The sequence below is a fragment of the Coregonus lavaretus genome, assembly GCF_964263955.1.
Source record: "Coregonus lavaretus genome assembly, chromosome: 6".
In the NCBI taxonomy this organism is placed as follows: domain Eukaryota; kingdom Metazoa; phylum Chordata; class Actinopteri; order Salmoniformes; family Salmonidae; genus Coregonus; species Coregonus lavaretus.
In genome coordinates this window covers 27,860,305-27,878,182 of record NC_139993.1, presented here as the reverse complement: position 1 = coordinate 27,878,182, position 17,878 = coordinate 27,860,305, and the positions used below count along the sequence as shown (strand labels likewise).

The 17,878-nt window shown below is 42.2% G+C and overlaps 1 protein-coding gene across 1 annotated transcript in view; it reads left to right on the top strand.

The window, feature by feature from the left end:
• LOC311130999 (inaD-like protein) overlaps positions 1 to 17,878 on the top strand; it is a gene marked incomplete at its 5' end in the record, with an annotated part of 117,251 nt that overhangs the window by 15,761 nt on the left and 83,612 nt on the right. Inside the window, 7 exons of the mRNA XM_084163833.1 lie at positions 3,601 to 3,666; positions 3,900 to 3,971; positions 9,989 to 10,103; positions 10,310 to 10,372; positions 10,839 to 10,949; positions 11,355 to 11,414; positions 12,803 to 12,908. Coding sequence (XP_084019959.1) covers positions 3,601 to 3,666; positions 3,900 to 3,971; positions 9,989 to 10,103; positions 10,310 to 10,372; positions 10,839 to 10,949; positions 11,355 to 11,414; positions 12,803 to 12,908 — 593 coding nt within the window. The remainder of the gene's footprint in view (positions 1 to 3,600; positions 3,667 to 3,899; positions 3,972 to 9,988; positions 10,104 to 10,309; positions 10,373 to 10,838; positions 10,950 to 11,354; positions 11,415 to 12,802; positions 12,909 to 17,878) is intronic.

The window sequence follows — 17,878 nt, the reverse complement described above, 5'->3', positions numbered from 1 at the left end:
TCAAATACTTTTTTCCCTCACTGTATACTTATTTCACCACTTAACATAATGGTACAAGTTTCAAATATACTTACTGTAATATATGCCTGTAAACGTACTACCAAGAAGTACCATGATGATCAAGCTGCTAGACACCCTGAATGTATCCATATTTACCAATACTACCACAATCATCGCCTGTCATCCATGTACAGTGCTTTCGGGAAAGTATTCAGACCCCTTGACTTTTTCCACATGTTAAGTTACAGCCTTATTCTAAAATTGATTAAATAGTTTTTTCCCCTCATCAATCTACACACAACACCCCATAAGGACAAAGCAAAAACAGGTTTTTAGAAATGTTTGCAAATTTATAAAAAAAAAAAAAAGAGAAACCTTATTTACATAAGTATTCAGACCCTTTGCGATGAGACTCGAAAATTGAGCTCTGGTGCATCCCTTTGAGATGTTTCTACAACTTGGAGTCCACCTGTGGTAAATTCAATTGATTGGACATGATTTGGAAAGGCATACACCTGTCTATGTAAGGTCCCACAGTTGACAGTGCATATCAGAAGAAAAACCCAAGCCATGAGGTTGAAGGAATTGTCCTAGAGTTCCGAGACAGGATTGTGTCGAGGCACAGAACTGGGGAAGAGTACCAAACAGCATTGAAGGTCCCCAAGAACACAGTGGCCTCCATCATTCTTAAATGGAAGAGGTTTGGAACCACCAAGACTCTTCCAAGGGCTGGCCGCCCGGCCAAACTGAGCAATCGGGGGAGAAGGTCCTTGGTCAGGGAGGTGACCAAGAACCAGATGGTCACTCTGACAGAACTCCAGAGTTCCTCTATTGAGATGGGAGAACCTTCCAGACAGAAGCCACTCCTCAGTAAAAGGCACATGACAGCCCACTTGGAGTTTGCCAAAAGGCACCTAAAGGACACTCAGACCATGAGAAACATATCCTCTGGTCTGATGAAACCAAGATTGAACTCTTTAGCCTGAACACCAAGTGTCACGTCTGGAGGAAACCAGGCACCGCTCATCACCTGGCCAATACCATCCCTATGGGGAAGCATGGTGGTGGCAGCAGCATGCTGTGGGGATGTTTTTCAGCGGCAGGGACTGGGAGACTAGTCAGGATCGAGGGAAAGATGAACAGATCAAAGTACAGAGCGATCCTTGATGAAAACCTGCTCAGGACCTCAGACTGGGGCGAAGTTTCACCTTCCAACAGGACTACGACCCTAAGCACACAGCCAAGACAATGCAGGAGTGGCTTCGGGACAAGTCTCAATGTCCTTGAGTGGGCCAGCCAGAGCCCGGACTTGAACCCGTTCGAACATCTCTGGAGAGACCTGTAAATAGCTGTGTAGCGATGCTCCCCATCCAACCTGCCAGAGCTTGAGAGGATCTGCAAAGAAGAATGGGAGAAACTCCCCAAATACTGGTGTGCCAAGCTTGGAGCGTCATACCCAAGAAGACTCAAGGCTGTAATCGCTGCCAAAGGTGCTTCAACAAAGTACTGAGTAAAGGGTCTGAAAACTTATGTAAATGGGATATTTCTGTTTTTTCTATTTAAAAAAACAAACTATTGTGTGTAGATTGATGAAGGAAAAAAACAATTTAATCAATTTTAGTCTACGGCTGTAACGGAACAAAATGTGGATAAAGTCAAGGGGTCTGAATACTTTCCGAATGCACTGTAGCTGTACAATAATATATGCGCTGCTAAACATTCTGTAGCTGCAACTGACTATGTAAACCTCCAATTTACTTCTAATATCTCTCCCGCAAAAGCATCCTCCATCCCAAAAGGCGGTGTTGTCCCTAACAAAACAAAACAAATGGTAATGAAAAAAAAGAACATAGAAAGAAAGAAATAGATAAATAAACTAGATAGTACTGAGGACAATAAGACCAAAAAAAAAAAACAGATACCCAGAAACCCAGTAGCTAACTGTTAAATGTGCACCCCTTTGGGTCCCCAGGACCAGGATTGGGATATGCTGGGATAGGAAAATTCGGGGATGCCAAATTTGCATTCAGCTGTACAGCTCTTCCAAATCTCACACACACATTCATACTTCTGAACCTTTACTTATGAATTTGTTCCACCTTTTAGGTGCAAACTCCCCAGTATTACAGCTTTGGCCCGACACATCACAAGAGGTTTTTAACACTGCATAAAAAAAGGATACAATTGTGGTTGGATCTCAGCAAGCATTCTCAAGCCCTTTCAAATCCCACTGAGACCAATTTCACAGCGCAGGATCAAGTACGAAGCTGATATCGTGGTCTTGAGCAATTCCCCTTTTCATTTTTCTCCTCCCGTCCGATTTCTATTAAACCAAAAGTAGCGCAAAGGACGTTTGACTTCTCCGCACATCCCTAACAGCCTCATTCATACTCACAATCGGGTTTTCGACTGCATCTCTTGCCGCTTGAGATGAATATCAAATAATTTTATCGGCTCTCTCTTTAGGGCTGGGAATTGCTAGGGACCTCACGATACGATATTATCATCATACGTAGGTGCCGATACAATATGTATTGCGATTCTCACAATTCTAAATGCAATTCGATACTGCGATTTGATGTTCAATACATATTGCTCAGTATGTCTGCTGCAGAAAGACGAGCACATGAGAAAGTGAGTTTCGATCAGTCATGGAAATAAAATTGCTGAAAACATGATGGCTCACTATTTAAAAAGAAGATTGAGGCCAAGCTATAGGATGAAAAATACCGCCGTTTGGTGCAGGTACAGCCGACCTAGCGCTAGCTAACGCTAAAATGACACAGCACCCCTAAAGCCTATTCAAACATGAGGCTGTTATTTCCAGTGCTACTGTATAAACCGGTTGCTATGTCATATGGGCAATTCCACTTTGTATCTGCACAGTTCTTCCTGTAAATGTGTTTTTGTAAACTTTTCTGTGGAAAATGTTAAAAGTAGTCCTTGTGCATAGAATTATGTGTTTTGTTAAACTTTGAAATCAATGTTTTTTGTTTGGTATACATTTTAAAGGGATACTTCTGGATTTTGGCAATGAGGCCCCTTTTCTACTTCGCCAGAGTCAGATTAACTTTATGTGGATACCATTTTTATGTCTCTGCGTGCAGTTTGAAGGACGTTGTTAACTAGCGTTAGCGCAATGGCTAGAAGTCTATGATATCTGCTAGCATGCTAGTTAGCATTGGCACGAAAAACTTCCTCTAACTTCCTTCATACTGGACGCAGAGACATAAATTATATGCACAAGTTCATCTGACTCTAGGGAAGTAGATAAAGGGCTTCAATGAGTAGTTTGTATCGTGAGTGCTGATTGGACGTGCAGCATTCGAAGCTGTGCTATATTCACCAATATTGGCACAGCTATGACCATCTCCCCTCAGCCGTTTAGAATGAACTGTGTCTGGACGAGACATCAACCTTTTTGTATGAAAAATCTGAGTGGCAGCATAATTCCTTTAGCATTGAATTTCCCATATCCTAACGCGCTACATACACATACGGTAAAAGTGTAAATTAACAATATATTGTACTAAACTACAAATTTCTGGAACAATAAATTGATTGATTGATATACCTAATGGTTTATTTGTTCTCCTTTAGCTCGGTGCGTTTGGTTAACACAGAGAGGAGGAAGAGGAGGTCCCAGGGTGCTGGAGGAGGACACAGGTAGGAGAACACAACACATCTGTAGAGCCACATTCAATTCATTTCATACACATTCTGCATTCATCATCAACCCTCTGGTTTTTATTTAACCTTTATTCTATGTAATGTATGCCATTTGAGGTTTAGAAACCTTGTATTGGTCAGCAGGAAGCAGACGGTGTGTTAATACAGTAAAATAGAACATACAGGGACAATACAGTTAGTGGTCAAGAACATTTTGTGTGTGCTCTTAGTGATCTACCAGAGAGGGAGGAAGGAGAGGGAGAGGAAACCCCTGCGTTCAGCCACTGGGGCCCACCACGCAGGTAAGTGCTCTACTGTGTGTCAGTGTGTGTGTTATTACAGATTTTTTTTTAATGAGAACTTAAGTAGATTATCTTTAACAGAGGTGTAACAGTTCACTAAAATGAGTAGTTTGGATCGTGAGTGCTGATTGGATGTGCAGCATTCGAAGCCGTGCTATATTCACCAATATTGGCACAGCTATGACCATCTCCCCTCAGCCGTTTAGAATGAACTGTGTCCGGACGAGACATCAACCTTTTTGGAGCCAGACGAAATCCTGCGGCAGTGTCATTATTATGGATATATCCAAGTAAATGTTAGTAAAAAAATTAAATAACTTGAACTAAAATGCAGCTAGTTTGCAGTTTCTGCCTGCATAATCTTGGAAACCCACAACTAAAACCTTCTGTAATTGCGTCAGATGCTCGATTAAGTTCACAGGGGAGTAAAAGATACTAAAATGAGGAGCGGAAGCAGGGCGGAAGCTCCACCCACCTCTCTTTGCAAGTTACGGACAAGTCTATGGGCCAAATGATATAGCATGCGAGGCTGTCCTATATCATGAATATAGTCACAGGTAAATTAGTTGATGAACAAGGCCATTTACCTGTGGCTATATTCAAAATATAGCACGGCCTCTTGTGCCTTATTTCTTGGAGTAGTCCATGATCAAATAAAATCAGAAGCACATACAGTGGGGAAAAAAAGTATTTAGTCAGCCACCAATTGTGCAAGTTCTCCCACTTAAAAAGATGAGAGAGGCCTGTAATTTTCATCATAGGTACACGTCAACTATGACAGACAAATTGAGAAAAAAAGATCCAGAAAATCACATTGTAGGATATTTAATGAATTTATTTGCAAATTATGGTGGAAAATAAGTATTTGGTCACCTACAAACAAGCAAGATTTCTGGCTCTCACAGACCTGTAACTTCTTCTTTAAGAGTCTCCTCTGTCCTCCACTCGTTACCTGTATTAATGGCACCTGTTTGAACTTGTTATCAGTATAAAAGACACCTGTCCACAACCTCAAACAGTCACACTCCAAACTCCACTATGGCCAAGACCAAAGAGCTGTCAAAGGACACCAGAAACAAAATTGTAGACCTGCACCAGGCTGGGAAGACTGAATCTGCAATAGGTAAGCAGCTTGGTTTGAAGAAATCAACTGTGGGAGCAATTATTAGGAAATGGAAGACATACAAGACCACTGATAATCTCCCTCGATCTGGGGCTCCACGCAAGATCTCACCCCGTGGGGTCAAAATGATCACAAGAACTGTGAGCAAAAATCCCAGAACCACACGGGGGGACCTAGTGAATGACCTGCAGAGAGCTGCGACCAAAGTAACAAAGCCTACCATCAGTAACACACTACGCCGCCAGGGACTCAAATCCTGCAGTGGGAGACGTGTCCCCCTGCTTAAGCCAGTACATGTCCAGGCCCGTCTGAAGTTTGCTAGAGTGCATTTGGATGTTCCAGAAGAGGATTGGTAGAATGTCATATGGTCAGATGAAACCAAAATATAACTTTTTGGTAAAAACTCAACTCGTCGTGTTTGGAGGACAAAGAATGCTGAGTTGCATCCAAAGAACACCATACCTACTGTGAAGTATGGGGGTGGAAACATCATGCTTTGGGGCTGTTTTTCTGCAAAGGGACCAGGACGACTGATCCGTATAAAGGAAAGAATGAATGGGGCCATGTATCGTGAGATTTTGAGTGAAAACCTCCTTCCATCAGCAAGGGCATTGAAGATGAAACGTGGCTGGGTCTTTCAGCATGACAATGATCCCAAACACACCGCCCGGGCAACGAAGGAGTGGCTTCGTAAGAAGCATTTCAAGGTCCTGGAGTGGCCTAGCCAGTCTCCAGATCTCAACCCCATAGAAAATCTTTGGAGGGAGTTGAAAGTCTGTGTTGCCCAGCGACAGCCCCAAAACATCACTGCTCTAGAGGAGATCTGCATGGAGGAATGGGCCAAAATACCAGCAACAGTGTGTGAAAACCTTGTGAAGACTTACAGAAAACGTTTGACCTGTGTCATTGCCAACAAAGGGTATATAACTAAGTATTGAGAAACTTTTGTTATTGACCAAATACTTATTTTCCAACATAATTTGCAAATAAATTCATTAAAAATCCTACAATGTGATTTTCTGGATTTTTTTTCCTCATTTTGTCTGTCATAGTTGACGTGTACCTATGATGAAAATTACAGGCCTCTGTCATCTTTTTAAGTGGGAGAACTTGCACAATTGGTGGCTGACTAAATAGTTTTTTTCACCTAGTCAGCTCGGGGATTAGAACCAGCGACCTTTCGGTTACTGGCACAACGCTCTTAACCACTAAGCTACCTGCCACCCCACCTCTTGAAGAGCATAGTCAGAACTGCAAATATCTGATTATTCCATGCAAAACAATTGTGCACATTTAGCTCTATCAGAGTTATACAGCAAGTAACTGCATGCTTTTCATGATCAGTAAACATCAATTGATCAGTTATTTTCAGATACGTGATGGTAGCCTATCCATTTGGCATATGGCATGTAGCTAGCTAGCTAAGAAAACAATGTAATTTAGCTTTTGGAAAGAGCTTGAGATCGGCAAGTCCTCATCCTGGTAAAGTTGTCAGTCGGACTACTGTCATCACCACTAATATACTGAACAAAAATATAAACGCAACATGTAAAGTGTTGGTCCCATGTTTTATGAGCTCAAATAAAAGATCTGGGGACAATAAAAGGCCACTCTAAAATTTGCAGTTCTGTCATACAACACAATGCCACAGATGTTGCAGGTTTTGTGGGAGCGTGCAATTGGCATGCTGACTGCAGGAATGTTCACCATAAGCCGCCTCCATCGTCGTTTTAGAGAAATTGGCAGTACATCCAACCGGCGTCACAATCGCAGACCACGTGTAACCACGCCAGCCCTGGACCTCCACATCCGGCTTCTTCACCTGCGGGATTGTCTGAGACCAGCCACCCGGACAGCTGATGAAGCTGTCTGTAATAAAGCCCTTTTGTGGGGAAAAACTCGTTCTGATTGGCTGGGCCTTGCTCTCCAGTGGGCAGTTAGCTAACTTTGCAAGGTAGGCCTACGCTGGTTGGAGAAAAAAGGATATTAGGTCTACCACTGATTAGCCAACTGTACAAGGTTTCTACCGGTAGCTTGCAAAGTAAACATTGTCAACTAACAGTACATCGGCAAATGCGTCCTTCTGTTGCTTGACAGACAGAGCCCACAAAGGATGGGAAATTATCCTAAATCACTCAAACTTGTCAGGTATAGTTAACTTTTATTTTATATCACTCAAATATCCAATTAATGGTGGTCAATATTGAGAGAGATCGTGAGGCTACTTGTATACTACTCTACAGGTAAATCAGCAATTGGCCACCAGGTGTCATAATAGCAAATAAAGGGATATTCCACACAAATAAAGACTATAATAACCGTTTCCAACATGTCTATACATAATAAGCATTTTCCATACAATTCTAATTCAACAATAAATCAACTCAAATATGTTCTATACAATTGCTTTTCTTATATACAAAATAAGGTAACACTTTACTTGACACCCAGTGTCATAACACATTATTTCACGATCATAACCATGTCATATGTCATAACAGCTGACAACTTGTCATAACCTGTTATAATATGGTCAACACTATCATGACCCATATATTTAGACCTGTTGTGACATATATTGCGTTATTTTATGGCTGGTTATGACACATACATAAGAGTGTTGTTTTCATCATATTTTAAATAACTTTTAGAAAATAGACTATGACACTGTCATGAAGCATTATGACCATCCTGTGCCACTTTACTTGGACTAAGAAAGTGAACTTGATGACTGTCAAGAAGCATTATGACCATCCAGTGTCACTTTACTTGGACTTAGAAAATACACTTTGACACTGTCAAGAAACATTATGACCTTCATAATCATATAAGCCAGATAGGCCTATCATGTACATGCCCTTATGTCAGTCATCAGTCACAAAGAGGGTGTCTTGTCCTGCTCCTGAAATCTGCTCCTGCATTCATCCCAGTCATCAGCAACAGTACATTGTGGTAGGTACATTGTGTCTGACATGAATGTGTGCGCAATTATAATTATAATTTAATATGGTTAATAAAAATATATATATACACTACTGTTCAAAAGCTTGGGGTCACTTAGAAATGTCAATTTTTTTGTCCATTAAAATAACATCAAATTGGCCATCTTAATCTTTTATTTTTATTGGCCAGTCTGAGATATGGCTTTTTCTTTGCAACTCTGCATAGAAGGTCAGCATCCTGGAGTCGGCTCTTCACTGTTGATGTTGAGACTGGTGTTTTGCAGGTACTATTTAATGAAGCTGCCAGTTGAGGACCTGTGAGGCATCTGTTTCTCAAACTAGACACTAATGTATTTGTCCTCTTGCTCAGTTGTGCACCGGGGCCTCCCACTCCTCTTTCTATTCTGGTTAGAGCCAGTTTGCGCTGTTCTGTGAAGGGAGTAGTACACAGCGTTGTACGAGATCTTCAGTTTCTTGGCAATTTCTCGCATGGAATAGCCTTAATTTCTCAGAACAAGAATAGAGTGACGAGTTTCAGAATAAAGTTATTTGTTTCTGGCCATTTTGAGCCTGTAATCGAACCCACAATTGCTGATGCTCCAGATACTCAACTAGTCTCAAGAAGGCCAGTTTTATTGCTTATTTAATCAGCACAACAATTTTCAGCTGTGCTAACATAAATGCAAAAGGGTTTTCTAATGATCAATTAGCCTTTTAAAATGATAAACTTGGATTACCAAACACAACGTGCCATTGGAACACAGGACTGATGGTTGCTGATAATGGGCCTCTGTACGCCTATGTAGATATTCCATTAAAAATCTGCCGTTTCCAGCTACATTTTACATTTTAGTCATTTAGCAGACTCTCTTATCCAGAGCGACTTACAGTTAGAGAGTGCATACATTTTCATACTGGCCCCCCGTGAGAAACGAACCCACAACCCTGGCGTTGCAAGCGCCATGCTCTACCAACTGAGCTACAATAGCCATTTACAACATTAACAATGTCTACACTGTATTTCTGATCAATTTGATGTTATTTTAATGGACAAAATAATTGCTTTTCTTTCAAAAACAAGGACATTTCTAAGTGACCCCACATTTTTGAACGGTAGTGTATATAACATATATAAACATACTGTTGACACGTAGGCTATGGTGTAATGGAATGTTTTGCCTTGTGTGGTAGGTTTTGGGGGTTTTGACCAGCCATAAAATAACGCAATATATGTCACAACAGGTCTAAATATATGACAGTGTTCTGACCATATTATAACAGGTTATGACAAGTTATGTCAGCTGTTATGACATGGTTTTGACCGTGTCATAATGTGTTATGACGCTGGATGGCAAGTAAAGCATTACCCAAAATAGCTCTAACAGCCAATATGATATCTTTGTCAAATAAGCTACCTTGTCTGAGCTGATTCCCTTCATTGCTTTGGATTAGGTTAACTGCCCTGGTAGTTTAGTCTTCTAATAAGAATCAAATAGACAATAGGCTAGCAATTCATCAAAATGGACGAACACTAAAGATGATCTACTCAAATCCTCCATTTAAATAGGATAAGTCATAGGTAGTTTGGCTGGTGATGCTATCTATTTAGACACGCCCTCACACACAATTCTACAAACAAAATATTACAACTTATTTATTGAAGATAGTATGTGATTTCTATCACTGTTAAAAGAGAAGTCAAACTCAAGGTCTCTCTAGTAGGGTACCTCCGTGTGTGTGTGTGTGTGTGTGTGTACCGTGCACGTCTCATCCAGGGAGAATTCTTGCCACCTGACTCGAACACATTAATGAGCTTTCCTTTTTGTACAAAATGGATGTAGGCAAGATCGCCTGAGTAATAGAGATCCCAGGCTTTGTGTGTTTCTGTGTGTGTGTCTGCTTGCCTTTGCGTGTTTGTGTACTTACCCTGGCATGTGCCCACGTGCTTCCAGAGTGGAGGTGTGGCAGGAAGAGGGCGAGTCCCTTGGCATAAGCATTGTGGGCGGGCACAGCGTCATCAAGAGACTGAAGAATGGAGAGGAGCTCAAGGGCATCTTCATCAAACAGGTGACGCCATTCTCCCCTCCTCTCTTCCTCCCTCCTCTTTTAAGGCTAAAGCTACAGTCTGTGATTTGTGAAGCTGTATAACAAAACCCTTATTTTTATTTTATCCCAGAATGTAGCTTTACATCTCTATATTGATGCAGATATTTATTGTAACTTGTCTCCTTTTATGTTTTGTTGAAAAAATTAATGAATTAATTAAAAAACAGGTACTGCCGGAGAGCCCCGCGGGACGCACTTGCGCGCTCAAGACCGGAGACAAGATACTGCAGGTGAGGAGGAGAACAATAGCACAACGCTAAAGCAATGCTACAGTAATGCTACAGTAATGCTACAGGAATGCTACAGTAATGCTAATTCAACACTGTAGCAAAGATAGAGGAACACTACACCGTGTCAATGCTACAGAAATGCAAATGCAACGTTACAACGATTCCAGACAGATCGGTGACCTTTGTTGTATGCCCTCTCTCTCTCTGTCTTGTTCTCTCTCTCTCGCCCATTTCTTTTCTTTTTCTGTCCCCTTCCTCTTTCCATCTATTTCTATCTCTCTCCTTTCTCACCCCTCTTTCTCATGCTTTCCCTTTTATTTCTCTGTTATCTCTGTCTTTCCCCCTCTCTCCCTCTTTCCCCCTCTCTCTCTCTTTCTCCACCTCTCTTTCCCCACCTGTGTCTCTGTGTCTGTCTGTCCGTGTGTGTGTGTGTGTGTGTGTGTGTGTGTGTGTGTGTGTGTGTCAGGTATCAGGTGTGGACCTCCAGAATGCCAGTCATGAGGACGCGGTCCAGGCCATCAAGGCAGCTCCTAGTCCCGTGGTGTTCATCGTCCAGAGCCTCACTGCCACACCGCGGGTAAACACACCACACACACACACGTCTGTGCGCACCCACATAGGTACGCACGCACACACACAGGAGCACAATCCAAATATATACTTCTATATCCATCTGATGCTCAAGTGGTTGTCTTTTGGATAGGCAGCTCATTTTGTGCATCTCTCCAGAGATACACATGCCCCCTCTTTGCCTAAGAGAATTGGTGGTGTTTGGTGGTGGTCACACCAAGTTTTCTCTGCTTTTTTGCTTGTCGGTTATATTTTCTTGTAGAATTTCTTGTAGTTGGTTTGTTATTTCGGGCTGGTGCTTGGTGTCTGTTATCTAAGCATGAATGGCGTTTGACGCTCTATCTTTGTGTCTGTGCGTGCGTGTGTGTGTGTGCGCGCGCACCTATGTATGCATGTGTCTTTCTCTTTCCAGTCTGTCTCGCTAACGGCGCCCAGTTACAACAAACACAAGGCAAAGAGGAGAGTCATGCCGGTAAGCAGCCCCCACTTTCTGAGAACATTTTCTGCTGATGGAAAAGTCACAGGCTTGGTTATAACTTACGAAATACGTTTTATTTATTTGAATTATATAACACTAACTTATAAAATGTTTTATTTCCATTTAGTTGTCTGTCCCTTTATGTTACCAGGACATAGAGAAATAGAAATCCTAAACTCTGCCGTGTGTGTGAGACCCATTTCTCTAATGACTATTATTTATTTGTTGATGTCATTATCTCACTTGGCTTTAGCAGCAGCGGCCTTGTCATTCATGCTAATAAAGTTTATCTGAGAAAGAGACATAGCGTGAGACAGTGGTCGAGAGGAGGGAGCGAGAGAGAGGAGGAGGAGAATTTCGACACTGCGACCTAGCTTCAGGAAATTATGGATCTCAATTGAGAGCCAATCAAGTCTCATCACTCTAAAAGTGCCCTAGTGAGCCTAGCTTGATTACAACACTGTCAGTCTGCAATTAATTGAAACCTTAATCATTTGGCTTAATAGACCCAGATCTGGTTTCTATTAGTGTCACGTCCACCTCTGGAGGATGGAGGACTGTTAAACCCAGTGAGGGAGACGTTTAATTACATTGAGATACTATGATTACGTTTTCAACTCGTGTCCCAAGTTGAACTGTAGACTACAGTATATATCTCCCTTTGGATAATGTGGGATAAGGGAAGTGTATGAGATGGATGGGGAAATGCACAGCACTGCCAGTGAGTGGTTTTAGGGAATAGAGCCCATTTAGAGGTCTGCATATGTAGACAAGGAGCACTTTCACATTTCAGCACATGTACTGCGGAGTTACATTTCCCAAACACTTTAGTGCGATAGGGAGATACTAGAGTGCTGTCGGGCACCAAGCATAATTGCAGATTCAAACAGACACACACCACAATTCATCCTCCTTCTCATTTCCCTCACATCTTCTACCCCTCCTGGGGGCGTAGGCCCTCTCTCTTCTCCTCCTTTTCTTTCTCCAAGGCTGCTCTTTGACATTTTCAAGGACAGGGTCACCTCTCATCTTGGGTGAACACTTCTTCAAGCAGAAAGGTAGACATTCAAGTCACCTGTACGGTTCCTTCTGATTGGTGCAGATGAATGAAAGGAGGTGAGGAGAGGAAGGAAGCTACTTTAAACTCTGTCTGGGATAGACAACTTTGATCCTGACAACCATAACCGCGGTTCTATGAATTAAGTTGCGCATTTAGTTGGCTACTTTAAAAATAAACTAAATCCACAGCAGGCCGCTTTTAATTAAGGCGGGCTGGATCTTGCCTGCGGGCAGTAGTTGTCCCCTGTCTGCCCTAGCCCCACGCCTGTGAGTCATATCTTTGGTGTTTCTGAGAAGTATGGTGTCTTTGCCCCCATCTGCAGATCGTAGCAGTAGGAGGCGCCCCTCCCCCGATGAGACTCCCCCCGCCCTACCGGCCCCCCAGTCAGCTGACAGAGGAGCAGGATGAGGAGCTGGAGGAGGCCAAAGGTCAGTCTTTGCTCTCTTGACCAATCGTAAACTGTGTTGTTACCTCTCTCACCAATTGTAAACTGTGTTGTTGGGTACTTCCGCCTCTCTTCCCTCGACCCATTCACAAGTCATAAACATGTTGAAACGTTGATGTCTTGTGAGTGGATCTTCTCATATGACTTGCAATGAAAACTTTGCCTTGGTGTGTGTGTGTATATAGGCCTTAAAGGGATAGTTCACCTAAACTACAGCATAACTTGAATATTTATTGTGTCTTGAAAGTCATTTGAGCATTTGATTGAACTATCCCTTTAAATGAAAGTCAACCAACTGTCTCTGTCTGGCTCTACTCTATTGCCCTGGTCCCTTCAGGCTCACCCTCCATTAGTGGTGAATGACGGGAGTTCAGCTAGCCTGGATTCCTGCAAGGTAAACAATGGTGAAACAGAGCATTATAGTTGGATTCCAGGCTAGAGTTCCACCACCCATACAATGCCAAAGCGCTTTGAGTCCCTGGTGTAAAAGCACTACACAAACCCAATCTATACTTATTATGTTTTCCCTAGTCACCTCCTCCAACAAAATCGATTTCCCAACAACCAAGAAAGTCAGTGAAGCTGGATCTCTTAGGGAATGGAGGTGAGCTCATTGCTGTGTTTACTTTCCAACGGTTCACCTCCCCTAAGCTATTAAAGTGGGTGACTAACGTCTGTCTGAGCGTGGACACTCACACACATCGCACGCACAAATACGCACGCACAAATTTTATTGCCCGACACACACACATTTGCATTATAGGACTTGCTTGAATTATAATTGTATTGCCCGACACACACACACACACATTTGTTTGCATGTGATGGGTGAAATTGTAGTCGCCTTGGCTACTATCATTGCTTCTTTAGTTCCGTAAATGTTAGCTCAAGCTTTGAAATGGAATTGTAGAGACGGGTACAACGATGGAGCGGAACGTATCTGTGTGTGTGTGTGTGTGTGTGTGTGTGTGTGTGTGTGTGTGTGTGCCCGACTACGGTCATTAGCTAAACACTTATCCTAGATCAGGACCATGGGCAGTGAATGGAAGGGCTGCGCTGGGGCCGAATTGCCACAGCATACTGATTCCAGATCTGGGTTCAAATACTATTCGAAAACGTTCAAATACTTTGAGCATTTGCTCTAGTCTGCCTTACTCTAGCCAAGGGTTTGCCATTTTGTGACTATGCTATTGGCCCGTTAAGCCAGATAAGCACAATCGAGCACAGATAAAGCTATTTGAAATGACTTTGAATAGTGTTTGAACCCAGGTGTGCCTGATGGTAAGTCATTGTGGAAATGAAGACTTACAGTAAATCCTCCACTAAGATGAGAGGCTGTTCGGCAACAATTATATTACTGTACGTGGAGTGGTTCTAAATGAAGGCTGTGATGTAATCGCAAGAAATACACAGAAACGTGTCCCTATAGGCTACGAGGCAGCACTCAACATCCAGTGTAGTCAAATCTGGGCCTAGAGGTACTCCATAGCTTGGCCGGAGAGCGTTTCGGTTGCACAAAGTTTTGCTACGGTATGCCCTAATGAATATTAATATGACCCTAATGAATATGACCCATGTGTATTCATTAGCGCCCCCCCCCCCCCCGTTTCAATCTGGGTTCTTCCATTTGGTGCCTAATAAACATGACAAAAGTAGTACATTATATAGGGAATAGGTTGCCATTTGGGACACATCCAGAAACACACATCCAGAAACTGGCATCATTCTTTTGTTTTTATGTCGATCTAATAAAGATTTTCTGAATTTCTCATGAATGTGGTCAGCTGTAATCATACAATAATCACTAGAACACAAAACATACATTAGCATAATGCATGCTATTCTATGCATGAATAATTTGTTTGGCTGGCTAGCTAATTGCTATCAGGGACAAGCAGGCACTTTAAATAGGCATATACATCTTGTTAAAAGTCCTCCTTATAGCGCCAATATCATTGTAACATTTCTGTAAATTCTACAAAATGGCAGATACCGAAGAACCACAGAAAACATCCCCAATCCATTCTCTCTTATGATGTACGTCCCTGAGTTACAGGTTGAGATGCCAAAGTATTTTGGGCTGAACTGATGTGTATGCATTTGTGTGTGCGTGCGTGCGTGCGTGCGTGCATGCACTCTGAATCAATGTATGCAGCATTACAGTAAATTAATGCCACGGTTCTGGTTGGAAAGAACATTGCAGGGTAGACTATTCACTAGTGGCCAGGCAATGGAAGACAGGGAGGAGAGGGGAAGAGAGAGATTTGTGTAGCTGCCAGAGCTGGCATTTATCCCAGCCTGGCACCATGTCTGCTAGCTGGATGAATAATGGAGGAGCCAGCCAGCATAGTTTGGGTCCTGGATGCTGATTGGCTGAAACATATCAGACAATATACCACGGATATGACGCAAAAATACTTATTTACTGTTCTATTAATGTTGGTAACCAGTTTATAATAGCAATAAGACACCTTGGATGGCCAATATACCACAGCTAAGGGCTGTATTCAGGCACTCTGCGTTGTCGTCCCGAAGAACAACCCTTAGCTATGGTATATTGGCCATATACCACACCCCCTCGGGCCTTACTGTAACCTATAGGCTACCGACTATACACTTATGCATACTATGCATGTATGTAGAGCCAAGACTCACACTTGTCGCACAAACTGTATGTACACACACTCAAAGTGATACACATTGCTCAAATGCAAACTACGTACAGCATTCTATATGAGAAATTCAGAGCCACAGGGCTTTGCTCAGACATTGGAGAAGTCAGAAGAGCGACAAATAGCCCACCTATACTGTAATAAATAAGACCTTGGATCTTTTCTGTCATGGTGTGTTTGAGTAAAAGTAAAGATACCTTAATAGAAAATGACTCAAGTAAAGGTGAAAGTCACCCAGCAAAATACTACTTCAGTAAAAGTCTAAAAGTATTTGGTTTTAAATATACTTAAGTATCAAAAGTAAATGTAATTGCTAAAATATACTTAAGTATCAAAAGTATGAATAATATCCGACGGCACATTTTTTAAATATATATATTTTTAATTTACGGATAGCCAGGGGCGCACTCCGACATCATTTACAAATGAAGCATTTGTGTTTAGTGAGTCTGCCAGATCAGAGGCAGTAGGGATGACCAGGGTTGTTCTCTTGATAAGTGTGTGAATTGTATCCTTTTCTGTCCTTTCAAGCATTCAAAATGTAACGAGTACTTTTTGGTTGTCAGGGAAAATGTATGGAGTAAAAACTACATCATTTTCTTTAGGAATGTAGTGAAGTAAAAGTTGTCAAAAATAGAAATAGTAAAGGACAGATACCCCAAAAAACTACTTAAGTAGTACTTTAAAGTATTTTTGCTTAAGTACTTTTCACCACTGCTGTGTGTGTACTTTAACATATCCCTGTAAGTGTATCAGCATCTGGGTGCTATCGGAATTGGTGTGTGTACGTGTGTGTCACATGTATCTGGTCATGTTTGCAGTGGCTCATTGTAAACCAGTGAGACTAAAGGAAACGAACGTGTCCCCAATGTGCAGGAGGAAAATTTGTATTGCTATACAGTGAGGGAAAAAAGTATTTGATCCCCTGCTGATTTTTTACGTTTGCCCACTGACAAAGACATGATCAGTCTATAATATTAATGGTAGGTTTATTTGAACAGTGAGAGACAGAATAACAACAAAAAAATCCAGAAAAACGCATGTAAAAAAATATATAAATTGATTTGCATTTTAATGAGGGAAATAAGTATTTGACCCCTCTGCAAAACATGACTTAGTACTTGGTGGCAAAACCCTTGTTGTCAGTCACAGAGGTCAGACGTTTCTTGTAGTTGGCCACCAGGTTTGCACACATCTCAGGAGGGATTTTGTTCCACTCCTCTTTGCAGATCTTCTCCAAGTCATTAAGGTTTCGAGGCTGACGTTTGGCAACTCGAACCTTCAGCTCCCTCCACAGATTTTTTATGGGATTAAGGTCTGGAGACTGGCTAGGCCACTCCAGGACCTTAATGTGCTTCTTCTTGAGCCACTCCTTTGTTGCCTTGGCCGTGTGTTTTGGGTCATTGTCATGCTGGAATATCCATCCACGACCCATGTTCAATGCCCTGGCTGAGGGAAGGAGGTTCTCACCCAAGATTTGATGGTACATGGCCCCGTCCATCGTCCCTTTGATGCGGTAAAGTTGTCCTGTCCCCTTAGCAGAAGAACACCCCCAAAGCATAATGTTTCCACCTCCATGTTTGACGGTGGGGATGGTGTTCTTGAGGTCATAGGCAGCAATCCTCCTCCTCCAAACACGGCAAGTTGAGTTGATGCCAAAGAGCTCCATTTTGGTCTCATCTGACCACAACGCTTTCACCCAGTTCTCCTCTAAATCATTCAGATGTTCATTGGCAAACTTCAGACGGCCCTGTATATGTGCTTTCTTGAGCAGGGGGACCTTGCGGGCGCTGCAGGATTTCAGTCCTTCACGGCGTAGTGTGTTACCAATTGTTTTCTTGGTGACTATGGTCCCAGCTGCCTTGAGATCATTGACAAGATCCTCCCGTGTAGTTCTGGGCTGATTCCTCACAGTTCTCATGATCATTGCAACTCCACGTGGTGAGGCAGAGGGAGATTGACAGTTATTTAGTGTTTCTTCCATTTGCGAATAATCGCACCAACTGTTGTCACCTTCTCACCAAATCAAATCAAATAAAATAAAATTGTATTGGTCACATGCGCCGAATACAACAGGTGCAGACATTACAGTGAAATGCTTACTTACAGCCCTTAACCAACAGTGCATTTATTTTAAACAAAAAAAGTAAGAATAAAACAACAACAAAAAAAGTGTTGAGAAAAAAAGAGCAGAAGTAAAATAAAGTGACAGTAGGGAGGCTATATATACACAGGGGGGTACCGTTGCAGAGTCAATGTGCGGGGGCACCGGCTAGTTGAG